Below are 18314 nucleotides of genomic sequence, written 5' to 3'. Positions count from 1 at the left end.
AATTGAATTCAACAGACAGCAAAACATTACTATTGTACCTGTCATAGCTGATAAAGATAAACCAAAGATGTATGTATGCATGTATCTCTACAGTATGTTCTCTTTCCTGCTACAGTAAGTAAGCTGTTTTCTGTAGTTCGTATCTATTTGTTTTAGAAATCTAAGGCCCCGTCCACACGAAGTCAAACCCTGGCCTAAACGCACAAATTTTTCACCAAACCAGCCTCTCATCCATACGAAGCCGGCGTTTCGGGGGTCTGTAAACGATCTTTTTTTTATGCAGCCTTCAGAGTGGGAAGATTTTGAAACGCCGTTTTCGCGTTTCCATCTTTAAGCTCTAACCGCATTTTTTCTTTTACACGCATGCGTCATAGTGTCGCCTCTAAACACGCATGCGCGACACAGTATCACAACAACAATGGAGCCGTACTGTGTTGAATGGTTGCTACTAATGCTACTCACCCTGCTGTCGGGCTTACAACAGAATCTTCTTCTTCTGGAATATCTCCAGGAAGAACAGAGCAATATCGACGACATAGTTCAGCACCTGAATTTGACTAAACCACGAAAATGGACCCGCAGGGCAACCATGTATAAATATTAGTGCGCATGCCCAACATTTCGTCGCCTATTTTTTCTTTGGCACTACAGCGCCACTTACAGGCCTGGCATACATTTTGCAGCGTTTTCATGCATTCGTGTGGACGATCACATTTATTTTACGTCTCCGTCTTTACGACAAACGTTCTGGAAAATATTAGCGTTTCGTGTTCGTTTTGTTTTCGTGTGGACGGGGCCTAAAACTGATTATGAGACTACAGGTGCTGGTCATAAAATTAGAATATCATGAAAAAGTAGATTGATTTCAGTAATTCCATTTAAAAAGTGAAACTTGTATATTATATTCATACATTACATACAAACTCATATATTTCAGATGTTTATTTTGTTTAATTTTGGTGATTACAAATGACAACAAATGAAAATCTCAAATTCATCATATCAGAAAATTAGAATATTACTGAAGACCAATAAAAACAAAGGATTTATAGAAATGTTGGCCAACTGAAAAGTATGAACATGAAAAGTATGAACATGAAAAGTATGAGCATGTACAGCACTCAGTATTTAGTTGGGCCTCCTTTGGCCTGTATTACTGCAGCAATGCGGCGTGGCATGGAGTCGATCAGTCTGTGGCACTGCTCAGGTGTTATGATAGCCCAGGTTGCTCTAATAGTGGCTTTTAGCTCTTCTGAATTGTTGGGTCTGGTGTATTGCATCTTCTTCTTCACAATACCCCATAGATTTTCTATGGGGTTAAGGTCAGGAGAGTTTGCTGGCCAATTAAGAACAGGGATACCATGGTCCTTCAACCAGGTACTGGTAGCTTTGGAACTGTGTGCAGGTGCCAAGTCCTGTTGGAAAATGAAATCTGCATCTCCAAAAAGTTGGTCAGCTGCAGGAAGCATGAAGTGCTCTAAAACTTCCTGGTATGTGGCTGCGTTGACCCTGGACCTCAGAAAACACAATGGACCAACACCAGCAGATGACATGGCACCCCAAACCATCACTGACTGTGGAAACTTTACACTGGACTTCAAGCAACGTGGATGAAGTGCCTCTCTTCTTTTCCTCCAGACTCTGGGACCTTGATTTCCAAAGGAAATGCAAAATTTACTTTCATCAGAGAACATGACTTTGGACCACTCACCAGCAGTCCAGTCCTGTTTCTCTTTAGCCCAGGCAAGACGCTTCTGACGCTGTCTGTGGTTCAAGAGTGGCTTGACACAAGGAATGCGACAGCAGAAACCCATGTCTTTCATACGTCTGTGTGTGGTGGTTCTTGAAGCACTCACTCCAGCTGCAGTCCACTCTTTGTGAATCTCCCCCACATTTTTGAATGGGTTTTGTTTCACAATCCTCTCCAGGGTGCGGTTATCTCTCTTGCTTGTACACTTTTTTCGACCACATCTTTTCCTTCCCTTCGCCTCTCTATTAATGTGCTTGGACACTGAGCTCTGTGAACAGCCAGCCTCTTTAGCGATGACCTTTTGTGTCTTGCCCTCCTTGTGCAAGGTGTCGATGGTCGTCTTTTGGACAACTGTCAAGTCAGCAGTCTTCCCCATGATTGTGTAGCCTATAGAACTAGACTGAAAGACCATTTAAAGGCTTTTGCAGGTGGTTTGAGTTAATTAGCTGATTAGAGTGTGGCACCAGGGGCCATCAATTTTGAACCTTTTCACAATATTCTAATTTTCTGATATGATGAATTTGAGATTTTCATTTGTTGTCATTTGTAATCATCAAAATTAAACAAAATAAACATCTGAAATATATGAGTTTGTATGTAATGTATGAATATAATATACAAGTTTCACTTTTTAAATGGAATTACTGAAATCAATCTACTTTTTCATGATATTCTAATTTTATGACCAGCACCTGTATATCTAAATGCATTACTCTTTTAAAGAAGCCACCCTTTCACAACTTAAAAACCTTATAAATAGCGTTTGAAACACAGGTTCTGCGAATGTAGGATTATTCTTTGATCAATTTTAACTCCTGAGGTAAATGGGATGCAGCAGACAGATTGGAAAAGCCCACTAAGAACTACACCTCTGTTTTGAATGTAGATAGGTGTAGTATATAGACCGCCTGGAATGTAAACCATGCCCCATTATCTAGGTACAGGGTTTATGTTGCAGCTTGTGCATTGGTTACAATAAGTACATGTCATGGGGAAACAACCCATTGGCAATGTTAAGTAAAACTCTGTGTTCTCACCTTGAAGCTTTCTCTCTCCGGTTCGTTTCCTGAGAAGATATCACCTGGGACAAACTCTTTAAATAACACTTCTAATGTATATGTAGGTTGATTGTCCCAGATGGAACAGCAGAAAAAGACGAAAATATGTATAAGGCAAACTACTGAAAATGTTGCCCTAATAAACATCTCTTGGAATACATCTCTGGGAGTTTATAAACAGATTTAAAGTGACAACTTTGCTGTCACCCTTTAAAACCTAAAGTTAGTAAAGTCGTACTCCGTACCCTGACTAAACTTAACCATCATTTTAACTAAGGCCCCCCTATATTGATTGGAATATCGTACAGAAGTTCAGATACTGAAGACGACTCCATTTAGTGCCTCATCTTGCACCAGGTCTAAATATGTTTCTGCACTCCCTGACTTAGGAAACTCTGTATCCGTTTCTTTTCTGATCAGTTGGAGTAGACTAAAAAAGTCTCAAGCCTGTTCAATATTCTATCACTTTAAATGATTCATCTTTGCTTATCTATGTTTAGGTGTTACAGAGAAAGTTACAGTCTTATAGACATACTAAAGTATAATTGACACTCAGAGTGCTGTCTTTAGATTTTATTCTAGTATTGGTATTTATTATTTAAAGCAATCTTTAAAATCATTGGATTTCCCGATTCTTTAGCTAAGTATCTTTACAAATAAAGATGTATGATTACCAACATTAGAATGATGATGTGTCATCAAGAAGCTCCGTTTAGCAACAGTTTGACAGCAAAAAACATTTGGTTTGTTGATAAGGATATAAGAACACTAGATTAAGGTAATTATTCAACTTTTTTATTAACTTTTTTTATTTAACCAGGGGGGAAAAAATCCCATTAAGATTAAAAATCTATTTTTCAAGGGAGTTCTGGCCAAGAGGCAGCAAAGTTACATAGTCTTATATAATGTTTTTGCTATTTTTTTTCCCAATACAGTTTTGTTTGTGTTTATTTTTATTAATTTAAATTTAGAAAATAACCTTCTTTAAATGTCATATTGAATTTGATTCTATTTGTTGGGGTTGTGCTTCCAAAAGCGCATAAATACATCTTCTACTGTTTTATTTAAATTACTTATTAAACTATACATTTCAACAGTTGGAAATATATTTATCAAGTGAGCAGCAGAAGACAAGCCATAAGCTATTTGTTTTCACATCTAACAGCTTTCTGCTGTGCTCTTTTGTTTTCTTGTCCTGATCATAAAGAGTACATTTCACATACAGTACTGGTTTGTTGCCAATTATACAACTCAGTAATCAAAAAGTGTCAAGGAAAGCTTATTTGTTCTTCCTATAACATGCAGTGATTGCTGACTCCTCTAGCACTCAGTCCAGAATAACTTCTTACCATCATTAGTTTTCCTTATTCATGATAATTTGCTTGATGAGCAACAGCCTTGCAACTAATCTCTGTCTCATGGTTTCAATGTGGATTTCAAGTTGCTCACTTGATGGGGATTTCAAAGGTGAACTATCTCTGCAAGGATATTTCTAATGGGCAGCTGCTTAAAGCTTGTGTCCACTTTTTGGAAGGTTTTTCAAATAATTTTGTTTCGAGCATTTATTCACTCAATTACCACCATTATGTGCACTTTAAAATAGTGTCTAAGGGTAAATACAGGCATACTATCAGGAAAAAAAATCTCACTTATTGTGTTGGATGACTGTAGGCGTTGATTAAAGGGTGTATACTGTTTGGATTATTTTTGATTGCCAGGAATCTCATATTAAGTGCTCTCCTGCACATGGATTTTATTTGTCGTTGAAAGTCATAAACTCTGTGTTCGATATTGATGGAAAAAAGAACAAAACAAGTAATAAAAAAAAAATAAAAGCCCCAAAACAGCAGAAAGAGCTCTTAGAATGAAATGCTGTATTACAAAAGTTGAAGATTCTTGTTCAACCACAGACATATAATCCAGTATGGCTTCCAACCAGGTTGCATTAAAAAAGCTTGTTTGAATGTCTGATGGTTCATATTACAATGAATTAGCAAAAATAATTCTACTCTACCACCTTTTAAAAATTTACATATTTAATTTTATAATGGAGATGAGGGATTTTAGTTTCCCCATTACAAACACATGTATTTTATATGATAGAACTGCACAAACTGATGCATAAGCGTAAATTTGAAGAAAAAGGACATAGAAGGTTTTTTAAAATTTTAATCCCCAAAATATCTAAAAAAATGTGGCCGGGTTTTATATTTGTCCTTACTTTTATGTCCAGAAAAATTAGTCTACACCAACAGATTTCTTCCACAAGTCACATTATTATATGTTCATAGTCCTTCTAACTAATACATCCAGCTAATCTGTGGAGGCTTTAGATTTCTTTAGATAATACTGAACAAGCAGCACCAAAAGGTTAAGATATAAAACAACTTCCCAATCTTTAAAAAAACAACTTCAACGTGCATACCAGAGAACAAAGGAAGCAAGTGTTTGTTTTGGATCACATATTATTGTGTTTAATAGGACTGGAGACACAGTGGTGGCGGCATCATGATGTGGGATGCTTTATTTTCAGTAAAGATATGAAAGCTAGTCAGATTTCACTAGAATATGGATGAAGCTGAACTACAGGGTGATCCTGGAGGAAAACTTGTTGGAAGAAGCAGCTGACTGGATATGAGTGGAGTTACAATCCAGCAGAAGAGTGATTGCAAGCATTCAAGCAGAGTTACAATCAGGAGCCAAAAAAAGCTTAGATCTAAATCCAATTGGAAATATGTTGCACAACTTCAAATAATATCTTAGTTATTTGCCTCAAGGAACACTCTTTAATGGACAAAATATCTTTTTTTTTTTTTTTTTTTACATGCAAAGCTGCTGAGGAGACATCCTAAAATATTTTTCTCTTATGGTTGAACCACAAAGTGCTCCTGCAAAATAATGACTTTGTAACACAGTTACAGGGATAGAAAAAATTGAAAGCCATGCTTTTTCTTTCGCTTTATTAATATGTCAGTTTGTGATGGTCTGTCACATGAAATCCCAGTAAAATATGTTACATTTTGTACTTAATATGCAGGAAAAGGTGTGAATACTTTTATAAGGCACTGTAAAATAGAATGTACATACAATTTACATCTACATTAAAACCTTCCTCACGAGCATTTAATTGGATTTGTATCTGATAGATAAGAATTTCTTTAAGAAAATCTTTTTTTGTATTAAGACTTTGCTGATTGAAAGTCTGAAGTTCATAGATTTAAAAAAAAAGAAGTGCTTCTCTAATGAGCGTTTTAAATGATTTCACTAATGTAAAGGGCTTAATTTTTCTTTCTTTCACATTTTTATATTTTATATTAAAGTAACTGATTGTCTTTTATTGTAATAAACGACAGAGAGGGTAGGATATGCCAAGGTTTCTTAAACAATGTTGAAAAATATTCTTAATACTTGAAACATATAGAATCATGTTTTTGTCTTCTAAGCCCCAAGTTTGACATATCTTAAATTAATTCTTATAGTCATTAATTTAACATTTTGACATAATTTGAACTATTCAGAAACTGATGTAATTGATAGAATTCATGGTCAGAGTTGGGACACACATTCACTTTGGCCTTTTTCTTCTCTTCTTTTGTTTGGGTGTGTGTGTGTGTGTGTGTGTGTGCGTGTGTGTGCTTGTATTGCCGGTGTACACACCATGTTCTTATCTCCATTGGGTTTCTTGTGCATGTTGTGGCTGCTATATATGCTGCTGTGCGGGTTCTCCTCCATGTATTTAAATGTTTGGGGATGGTTTTTTTTTGTCTTTGCTTTTCCTTTTTTTATTACTTGTATGAGAAAATTTGCATCTTGTGCTTTTCTGTTCTGCAATTTTGCACAAACGCTTGTCTGTGAACACATTTGTATGTTCTCCTTGGTGTGTTCTCACGCTTGTGTGGGTGTGTGCGTGCCTGCTTGTGTTTGTAAAGGAGAGGTCCGAAGAAGAAGGGGGGATGACATGCATGTGTCCAGCCTGCTAACATCCCTGACGACTCGCACGCTAACAGACTGCCCACCCTCACGGCATGGCGGATGTCCTGGTAAATCTACTGCTCCTCTTTCTCTTTTCTTGCTCCTTTTTTTTTTTTTTTTTTCAAATTAGTTTTTTCTACTACCCAGTTTAACCTGAGGGTAGAGCTGCATTTTTAGTAAAAGAGTTTAGCAACTTCACAGCATAATGAAAAAATAAGTAATTGTGACATAATAGTTGCACGTATGCATTCCAAAAAAGTAAAAAAAATAATCCACTGGAATTTGTTTCCAAGTTTGAAGACGTTTCGCTTCCCTTCCAGGAAGCTTTTTCAATTCAAAATATCAGAATTAGCTTTTAGTTTGAGGCTTAATAGAGTGGACCAAAACAAAGCCTTTTTTTTGGCTAAGAAACTTTTTTGAAATGAATATGACCTGGATGACTGAGAATCTTTGTTTGCTTTATACTATCAAAGTTATTGTGAGCTTGTACATCTGGTAAATGTAAAGCTAAATGCATCAAGTGAAATAGAAGTCTAAACAAAGTTTTAATGCATATCTTTTGACATTTGATATCCAAACCAAATATTGCATGCGAGCAGTCCCCAGCCATTGCGAGACACTTTAGATCTTAGATTGCTAGTTGATATATTGTGCAGCATTCCACAAGTACAAAACAAATCATAAAATACCCTAAATAAGCAGAGAATAAATAAATGCTGTTAGTTACCTAGAAAGCATCACTTAGGCCCAATCCCAATGCCTATTCCCAATGCATCCCCTACTTTCAACCACTAGCCCTCACACACTACCAACACACCCTGGAACTGAAGCCAGTAGAGTTAGGGCTTTGTGGTCTTCCCTAGGAATTGGGACACCCCTCGCTGCATATACACTATATTGCCAAAAGTATTTGCTCACCCATCCAAATTATTGGAATCAGGTGTTCCAATCACTTCCATGGCCACAGGTGTATAAATTCAAGCACCTAGGCATGCAGACTGTTTTTACAAACATTTGTGAAAGAATGGGTCGCTCTCAGGAGCTCAGTGAATTCCAGCGTGGAACTGTGATAGGATGCCACCTGTGCAACAAATCCAGTCGTGAAATTTCCTCGCTCCTAAATATTCCACAGTCAACTGTCAGCTGTATTATAAGAAAATGGAAGTGTTTGGGAACGACAGCAACTCAGCCACGAAGTGGTAGGCTACGTAAACTGACGGAGCGGGGTCAGCGGATGCTGACGCGCATAGTGCGAAGAGGTCGCCAACTTTCTGCAGAGTCAATCACTACAGACCTCCAAACTTCATGTGGCCTTCAGATTAGCTCAAGAACAGTGCGCAGAGAGCTTCATGGAATGGGTTTCCATGGTCGAGCAGCTGCATCCAAGCCATACATCACCAAGTGCAATGCAAAGCGTCGGATGCGGTGGTGTAAAGCACGCCGCCACTGGACTCTAGAGCAGTGGAGACGCGTTCTCTGGAGTGACGAATCGCGCTTCTCCATCTGGCAATCTGATGGACGGGTCTGGGTTTGGCGGTTGCCAGGAGAACGGTACTTGTCTGACTGCATTGTGCCAAGTGTAAAGTTTGGTGGAGGGGGGATTATGGTGTGGGGTTGTTTTTCAGGAGCTGGGCTTGGCCCCTTAGTTCCAGTGAAAGGAACTCTGAATGCTTCAGCATACCAAGACATTTTGGACAATTCCATGCTCCCAACTTTGTGGGAACAGTTTGGAGCTGGCCCCTTCCTCTTCCAACATGACTGTGCACCAGTGCACAAAGCAAGGTCCATAAAGACATGGATGACAGAGTCTGGTGTGGATGAACTTGACTGGCCTGCACAGAGTCCTGACCTCAACCCGATAGAACACCTTTGGGATGAATTAGAGCGGAGACTGAGAGCCAGGCCTTCTCGTCCAACATCAGTGTGCGACCTCACAAATGCGCCTCTGGAAGAATGGTCAAAAATTCCCATAAACACACTCCTAAACCTTGTGGACAGCCTTCCCAGAAGAGTTGAAGCTGTTCTAGCTGCAAAGGGTGGACCGACGTCATATTGAACCCTATGGATTAGGAACGGGATGTCACTTAAGCTCATATGTGAGTCAAGGCAGGTGAGCAAATACTTTTGGCAATATAGTGTACATTATGGTACATAAATGACTGCGTATTTACTGTTGGTATGCACTTAGATTTAAAAAAGCAAACAAAAAAACAATAGCTATTTAACCTGAGATTACATGATAAGTCCTTGATATGATTAGTATTTGTCTGGGAAAGTCTATAGCAGGCTTCTCCGATCTATCATTTTGCTTCTCCACTCTCCTTCTGAGCTAGCACTGGCTAGCCGCTAAGTTCTCTCCTCACTCTGGTATCTTGATTCTCTAATCTCCCACCATGGCTCCAGAAAGGGGCACCTCTGGCAGCCTCTTTCTGTGTTTGGTGCCCTCTTAGTCGGTGTCATACTAATTTCATACTGTCCCTGTCTGAGCTCAAAAACACTGCTCCACCCGGCCGAATCAGGTGAACACAGAGCAGCAATGCCGGTTTTGTTTGTCTTTCAAAAGTGGAAAAAACAATGTGAGTCACTCCTTAATGTTTGCAGTAAAAAAACTGTTGGCTCTTCCCTGGAAAGTCACCATCTCAAATATATATCAATTTTTAGGCTAGATTTATACCCCCTACCAGAGTCCTGCATGGGTCAGATTTTTTTCAAACTGCATCTGCCCAAACCCTTAGAGTTCAGAACCAAGACCCGAGCTGTTACCCACAATTATCCCTATTTAAAACCTGGGACTGCACAGACCCGTAAATAATAAAGTTCGACCTGACCCGTAATCACAAAGTGAAAACATAAATAATACGTTTCATGCATTCTGTAACTCTCTGTATGATACCTGCCCACATTTTGTGCAAATATACCCGTGCCTTCAACATGCAAAGAGGTATTGCCACACAACTACTCTCACGGTGCACAATTTGGGCATGGTAGGGCTAGAGGTTGTATTGGGATTGGGTCTTAAAGAGGCATGATAGTTTTCTACTGCTTGTTCAGTTTTGAGTTTTATTTTTACTTTTCTCCCCTTACCTGGAGTCATTGGTGTCAGAGTTGAGCTGGATGTCGGTCACTTCTGAGTATCCACAAATTCCACCTAGTATGTAACGCTTCAATTTTTTGCTAGGTCGGACCCATTCAACATCCGCTTGATGTCACATCCGCCGAACTGACCCAAAGCACATTAAGGAAAATAGGCTACAGGTTTATAGATGCATTGGGGGTTGAACTGCTGAGGTGTCATTCTGCTCATCAGACAAAGTTTTAATCATAAAGGGTCAAATAAAAGGCTATTTTAAAGATATTTTTCAGTAAAATTGACAAAATGCCTCTTTAAAAGGGATTCAAAAATAGACCAATCCTTTCGACTTGGCAACATGAAATTAGTTGGAACTCCCAGTAAAGCTGCAAGATCTAGAATTTGTACTTGGATACCAGCTTGTTTGGTTTGATTTATGTTTTTTAAGTGCCATGCATTTTGGTGCCTTGCCCACACTGGCTTATAAGCGTCCATACAAAAATCAAAACAGGACACGCTGGCCTTCTAACGAGCATAGGCTCCATGTAAATATCATTATTTTGTTTTTTTTGTTTTTTTATTCAAACGGGATACACCACTTGCTGTCTTCTTTCTAAAGCTTTAAATTAAATCGAAAAAATGTATCCATATATCTACCTCAAGATGTTGTCTTTAAATAACCAAAACACAACTGGGTTACCTCTTTATATACACTTAAACAAAGTCTTAAATCAGAGTAAAAATGACAGTAAAGAAAAAAAGTTACCTCGTCTTTCACCACATTAAGGTTCCAGAATAAACAAACTCTCCTCTTTAGGAATGCTTTTTGCAAGATTATACAGCAGGGTTTAAGTAGAAATGTTTGCTTAACTTGAGTCCTTTTGCTTTCCTTTTTTAGGATTTAATTGACCAGTTTTAGCATATCCACCCCTTCTAGTAGATGAGGGATTACATCGATAAAAATATGCAGTTTAGGGTTTTTGGTTAAACAAGGGTAGTAAGGTAGAAATCTAACACTTGGTCATATTTGTGGAGAAACCTTCCTACGTGTTGCACGGATTTTAGAGCTTTACTTTAGCATAAAGATAAGGGAGTTCAGTCATTTTTCTTTGCTTATAAAAAAAAAGATCAACAAGTCTAGACTGGACTCAATGATACCGTTTTTTGAGTTAGAGAAAGCTGGAATGTAAAAACTGATTTCTCTTTTTTTTTTCTTCTTTTGCTGATTTGCTTTTATTGATGCAAACAAAGCTTAAAAAATCAGCCCCTTCCATGTTGGCTGACAGGGTTGGGCGTGTGGGTTTGTGTGTGTGTTTCTGTGGACACCCAGTCTGATTCATCAAGTTTCGTGAAGAAATCAAGAAGCCCCGTGTGTCACAATACCTCTTGACTGTTTCCTGCCTCAGTGTGTCCATCCGTCATTTTTTTCTGTTGCTTTGGGCCGCCTCTCATCTCTTGCTTCTCCGTTGGAGTGAAGACATGTTGCCTGCGAGATGGTGAAAGAAAGAGCAGAGAACAAAAGAGAGACGAATCGGTTCTGTCATTCAGTAAACCCGCGTTGGTCCAGGCTTGTATCATCTCATCTCTGGTGAGCGTTGCTTCTATATAGCATCTATTTCTGGTGACATCTGGCTCAACAGATGATGAGTTGTTGCACAGATGATATAGAAAACTGCTGTCAGTAGGTGGCTTTGTTAGTAAATTTAAACTAAGAACGTCTCTGTAGTTATTTCTAAAAAAAGTCACCTGGATTTTTTAACCAGAGTATTTAAGATAACTTTTGTTTCCAACTTTTTTGCTTCTAAGAAAACTATACATTTTTGCGAGAAATGCAGTCCTGCTTTTTGCAGCTGATAAAATCAGAATAACTCACCACATGTGACATACTATACATGTGGATCAGCTACAGATTCTGTCTGCTTGATTCTCAGTTGAGTCAAAGCTTTCAAATTTTTTATTTTTTTTTATTTGCAGTATTGTTTTTTTGTTGTTTTTTTTAATTGGAAAAATGATGGCTTGTCCATTTCAACATTGTTCTGTTTACTTTTTGTGTTTTTCATATTAAAGCTGATGATTTCCATACAGGAAATGACCACCAGATTGTGTAACCTCAACTTCCTATTACCAGCTCTGAAGGCAAAGGATTTTTTTTTCTAAAAAGCTTCTTTAGATAGACAAAACATTTTCTTTTTTTTCTTACATCATCTTTCGTGTTTTAAGGAAAAAGATTCCCAGAGCTTGTCCTGAGCTTACTCTCCTGCAGCTTTTTAGAGGACTGGGTACATGTTCGCCTGTATTAACGTCTGATGACATTGATTGCTCATGTAAAGGTTTTAAGTTAATGGTGTGCATCTAATCAGAGTGGGCTTGTTTTTTAACAATCTTCTCCTTATAAGGAATGGAGAAAAATTTGAAGGGGAGTTATGGTTTGTCACCGCAACCCTTTGGTGAAAAGCATCAAGTCTGTCAACTCGGTGCACCGTTAAGCTGGATTTATAGAGCCACTTACTGCGCATCTGCTTGAATGTGTGCTGTAAAGAGTGTGTGTAAGCAAGCGGTCTGTGAGATATTATTTGAGAAAAAGTGGAGGACAGATCAAGCAAATAAGAAGTGCTGCATGTGGGTGTGCTTTAATAGGATATTAGCAGAGCTCTATCAGAGACTTAACATGTCAGGGCAGAAGGTTGCAGAAGCTCCATTCCGTTTACAGCGAATGATTCCTCTACTGTTGGCTGTGAGTCGTTAAAGCATATCGTATGCTTGGAGGGAAAAAGAAGAGCAAAAAGAAAAATGACTAAACACATTAAATAGGGGTGAATATTGGCATGGGTGTTGCGATACAATGTGTGTCACGATACTTGGATCACTATACAATATCGTTACGATTTTGCAATATACATTACGATTTTTTTCCCAGTTAGCAAAATTAAATGTAATGATAAAAAATCAAGTGCTGTATATATATTCATCAGAAGATATTGATCATTTAGTTATTTTGGTTTCCGTGTTGTTTGAGGTTTGAGTCAGTCCACGTCTTCCCCTGTGATTGCCGCAACTACAGATATGATGCTGCACAACAAAAGGGCTCCACAGCATCTGTAAGAGTGGTGGTTCAGAGGTTGAGGGATTGCTTCAAAGTCCATGACAGGATGCAAGTGACTGTCCTCTTTTGCTACATGGTCATTCAGAAATTCTGCAAAGTCAGTCTGTTGGGTTTCCTTCGATGGAAAACGTTTAACCAATCTGTCAGTATGACTGGATTAAATTCACTCTGTAAAATATCCTGAGCTGACATTTGTTCTGAATTAATGCAATATAAATAAATTAAAAGCGGCAGAGAGAGTTTGTAAATGGAAAAATGGAAAAATTATTTAGAAACCAAAGAAAACTTTCTGTATGATGTTGACTAAACTTAGTTATTGTGTTGGTTTTGGAACCAACCATGGAATCTGACGGGAAGCAGAGTGGAGTCAAAATGAAAGATAAGTTCATATTACAAATATTTTAAAAACTGTAAGGATTTACTTTGTCAACTTAAAATCTATCAGGTAAGAAAATTATAAACAGTGAGAAACATTTTACATCACGAACAAGAGACACATAATATATAAATAGCATTTCCAGGAAAATCATTTGGTAAAATTGATGAATGCTTGTGTATTACTTGGGGAACTTATTTTTATTCTAAGTGACACATATTTCTGTTCAGTACACAATTTGGTCAATTGCATGGACACCTACCGTTCTATCTACACAACAAAAAAATTATTGGGATATTTAGCATTAATAAACTCGAGGCACATTCTCCTAACATTGTACAGCAGCATTTGTTAGATATATATATATTTCTGATATAAAAGTGTACAAGCACTATTTTCACATTAGGTCTTATTCTGTAAAAGGTTATGGTAGGATCAAATGTTCAAAACATGTTATCTCAAGGCACTTTATAATTCAACTAGATCATACAGTCAAGTTGATGCAGTTTTCTATCTAAGGAAAACCAGTTAATTGCATCAACTTCTTGCACCGAAGATTTTTTTTTCTACTAACCAACACCTAGTTCTGTATATTTTTTCATTTCTTACCTGCTGATTAAATTTTTCTAACAGCTCAACCTAATTTCTCTAATCTCTCAAACATTCTCCCTAAAGTTAAATCTGTGTCAGATTTTGATTAATATAAACCGCGGATACGAAAGAAAATTATTACTTTATGCAATTATTAGTGTTGCGCCGATTCCATTTCTTGGCCTGATACCGATACCCGATACCTGGCTGTGCAGTATTGGCCGATACCGATACCATCTGTTTTAACTTGATGTGTGTATGAAGAACTGCATACTACTTGGATGCAAATTGCCATCATGGCTTTGCCAAGCTGCTGCCTACCTTTGAGAAGCAGAAAAAAGACTTATACAAAGTGAATCCAGTAGAACCTACCTGGAATAGGTGACAATAGTTGAATAAAGTTTTTGCTCTCAAAATGGTATTGGTGCCCTATTTGTTTCTACTCGCTGATACCGATACCACCATTTTAGTGCTGGATTGGGCCCCCACCCGATACTGGTATCGGTACAACACTAGCAATTATGCATTTATACATTTGCAATAACAGCAAGAAAAAAGTACTGATGCTAACTTGAGTCAGGAGCTAATCAAAGCAAATGAACTCCCTGTGGTGCTCGCAGAAATTACTGCGGACACCTCGTCCGAACTGAATGCATCGTAACAGTGTCCTGGTTTGTTTACCCCCTTGGTACAGGTCATGTGGGCAGATGTGAACAAAGAACTGTTTGGAGGAAGTGTTCTTAGTACATTTCCACACCCAGAGCAGTTCATTTATGTTTTTAACTTGATAAAACTTTGATCTGACGCAGCTAGCAGTTCTTCACCATCTTGTTGCTAGGTTTCAGATGCGTTGTTGGTTGGGGTTGACTTAGCAATTTTTTAAAATGCGCTGAGCATCCCTTTGATGAAACAAAAAGGTCTATATATCTCTAAAAAAATCATTGTCAGAGTATCATAAGAGGATTTAAAATGTTTTCTTCATCTTAATTTGTGCTTGTGAACAGTTACACAGAGACACACACTCTGGACCCCTGTGATCAGGTGGACAGATTATACAGATTAATATTGAAAATGAGCGCATCATTACTTAAGGCCTGCTGTTAGCTGCAGCTGTGCATGGACTGTGTGTGAGCTGGTGGATGGATGGACATGCTGTACAGAAAAAAATAAAAACTGGCTGTCGGTTGTTGTCTTCATTTGAATTTCATATTGCTTTATTGGCATGGTATGCAAGCCCATCTGTGCTGTCAAAGCTTGAAGGGATGGGGAGTGTACCAGTTCACTAACTCTAAGGTGATTACTGTGTAGCTATGAAAATGTCTGCTCATGTTTTGTTTTTTCAAAGTAGCACATTTATTTTCAGAAATGTGCGCTGCATAGTGATTCTGTGTAGCACAGAACATGCCTCACTGCTGAATCTGTTCTGTTTGAAAATACCTGGAAATGTATTCCAATCCTTTCATCTATCCATCATCAGTTTTTTTTGTTGTTGTTTGTTTTGCATGTTTTATATTTAAAGGTGATAGCTAAAAGTTGAACAGCAGTAAATGACGAATCAGGTTCCGTATTATTTGCAAGTTGCCAAATCTGCTACTGCTAACCTTTGCTTAGAAACAGGAAACATTTAACCTACCTATCCAAAAATAAGGGGGCAACCCATGCACCCTTTTTTTGTTTCATTTTTGTTTGTTTGTTGGCTTCAATCTTAGAAGCTCAAAGAAGAAGTCATTTCTCAGCTCAGTCATTAAACGACTATTACTATTACTTCTATTCTTGGTGGTGCCGAACCCTTTGGTTTTGACTCTATTTGGTGTATATATATATATATATATATATATATATATATATATATATTTAAGAATATATATGAAATTCGATAAAGTTTTAGTAAATATGCAACTTTGAACCAAAAAAAGTGAGCAGCCCTGTTAGGTCATGTTGTAGGACAAAGGTGCTTCTCCTATGCTTATTATTTCCCTTGCAGTCAAGATACTTCCCATTAGTATTTGAATGTGTCATTGGCTAACAGGTGCAATACAAACACAGAAATAAAAAGACAGACAAAATAAGGGTACCATTAGATTTCCCCATCGTCTATTTGTAGACACTGTAGATGCTGGTGAGTATCTTTTTGTGACTTGACATAATATGTTTATGCAAGCAATGTAGAGAAACGTGGCTTTCTCTGATGTTCTCAGATCTACTTTGAAAGGCTGATTATAAAATATCTTTTAGGTTTTTTGTGTTTTTATGCCACTGTCAACAGTCCTGAAATGGCCTGTACTTTTATAGTCGGTTTTAAGTCACGGGACTCCAAAGCGCTTTACACTACAATCAGCCATTGACACAGACATTCGTACATTGATAGTAGCGACCTACAGTGTAGCCAAAGCTGCCTTGGGGCACATTGACAGAAGCAATCCTCCACTGATCCTTAGTACAAAAGCAGGCATTGGATGTTAAAAATTTATTCCATACCTGAAGGGCTTAATGTATTTCAACTATATCAGTATGGAGTATATCATCTGATGTTACATGTAATCTACTCAATGTATTACTTTTGTTCTTCTGTTTCAGTGCCGTTCACATTATACTATACAATTATGCTTGTGGGACCAACCCTCAGTTTATTGGCTGATAGGTCAGACTGTACAGAGTCTGAATAGTCATAGATGCATTGTGTTGATGCTAGAAATTTCAGTCTGAGCAACATTTAGCTCCAATTAACTAGGGTTAAATTAGCATTTTTAGTTCTCCAGACAACATAAGCTTTACACTTTTATGAATTAGCCTAGGCATCACCAGTCTAGGAATTTGTTGGCTTCTTTTTTTCCAGCCATTTTTTAAAGTTACCAATGTAGGATATTGGGTTAAACAGGGCCTGTTTTCTAGCACTTGAGATGAGTCTGTGTATATTCTGTTATTTTGTTTTGTTTAAAACCTAAGCATGAAAAAAAGTTCTGCCTCAGAACTTGAGAGCAGAAGATGTAACAACCAAACAATTGCGAGGGAGCTGACTGTGGGACTAAAGGAACCTCATATCTGCCCAATAAGCTTCATTTTTTCAGACCATAGTTCATTCCCCTAATGGTATAATTTAGCCAGCTGGATGGATATAAATAGCTGAGAGTTTGTATGCGAAGATGCACGGCCATCGCTATAAAATAAAAAAATAAAAAAGATTGGTGTTCAGGGGCAGGGACGGCATGATTTTGACACTTTTGGCGCATGCACCCTTGTCTTCAATGCGGCGAGGACACACCAAGCTTATTGCTCTGTGCGGCTTTCTCCCCAATTCTGGCCAGCTCCAGGATGGGGGCATGTTCAGCACAAGCTGCAATCTCGCAACACCACACTACATGAGGAATTAGAAAACACAGCCGTTTCTAACTTTTCCAAATGATATTTTTGTCGTCGTAGAGCAACAGTCGTTTCTTTCCAGGAGTTTTTCCACAATCTGTTGATAGTGGTGATATTTGTGAGCTAAATCACAGGATGTCTCTAGATCAGTTGATGATTGTTTATTCCCAAAAAACAAAATGCTTAAACTATCCGAGGCTTCTAAATGTGAGTCAGGTGCATTCTTATCCTGGATTGGGTTAACTTCAACTCCAAAACTACTTCCAACACAGATGGATGTCACCTGGATTCTTAGGGTCCTACAACTCTAACTTGAATTAACTGAAAAAGAAAATGTTTTTATAGCGTCTGAAAGGAGGATTGTGAAATTGATTATACTTTAAGGACAAATACTCCTTTTTCAAGGTGTCATTCTCGCTGTCTTTGTACATTGTCCTCCCTTTGTCATCTAAAACCAATGATACCACAATCAGCCACTCTCATAGAGATAAATTCACATACTTTCTGAACAGTCTTGCCCTCATTCAGCTCCAGACAATCACTGACAAAAACATACACACTCATGTACACAAAAGCCGCAATATGATATCTCTGTGTTATATAAGATGGGGTGGGTGACAACTGGAGGTAAGGGAGTGCCCTGTCGTTTCTCTGACATATCAGGTAAACCTTGTGTGTAGAGGTGTGTGTAGGTGTGTGTGTGTGTGTGTGTGTGTGTATACCTCAACATGACTGATTATGTTTGACTTTTATGCTTGCCTGTGTGTGTCTCTGCAGTAAGTAAACTTGCACAGACTCTACATCTGTCAGAAGCTCTACATAGGAATTCTTTTTTCTTTAATGGAAACTGAAAAAAAGCTCTCAGCTGTTTCTTGTGTGGGAGGTTATGATCGTTGTACAGACCTTTCTTGTGTTTTTACAAATACTGTGCAATATACATGTTTATCTATCTTCCGCTAGTTTGTATACATGTGATTTAAATCTGAGAAACTTACATGAAGAGAAAAAACAATTAGAAGAAATTTATTGATACA

The 18314-nt window shown here is 38.0% G+C and overlaps 1 protein-coding gene across 5 annotated transcripts in view; it reads left to right on the top strand.

Moving 5' to 3' along the window:
• The window catches only part of rgs19 (regulator of G protein signaling 19), a 52393-nt gene that overhangs the window by 13085 nt on the left and 20994 nt on the right, over positions 1 to 18314 (top strand). The window contains exon 2 of one of the 5 annotated variants that reach the window (XM_038309362.1): positions 6741 to 6848. The exons of 2 other annotated variants lie outside the window; for them this stretch is intronic. In XM_038309362.1, coding sequence (XP_038165290.1) covers positions 6834 to 6848 — 15 coding nt within the window. In that variant the 5' untranslated portion in view covers positions 6741 to 6833. Of the gene's footprint in view, positions 1 to 6737; positions 6849 to 11292; positions 11439 to 18314 lie in introns of those variants that run through there. 2 more of the 5 variants (XM_038309361.1, XM_038309363.1) reach the window with 2 other exon arrangements.

This window comes from Cyprinodon tularosa, unplaced genomic scaffold (genome assembly GCF_016077235.1).
Source record: "Cyprinodon tularosa strain WSP-4 unplaced genomic scaffold, ASM1607723v1 ctg66, whole genome shotgun sequence".
In the NCBI taxonomy this organism is placed as follows: domain Eukaryota; kingdom Metazoa; phylum Chordata; class Actinopteri; order Cyprinodontiformes; family Cyprinodontidae; genus Cyprinodon; species Cyprinodon tularosa.
This window is presented reverse-complemented; position numbering and strand designations above follow the sequence as displayed.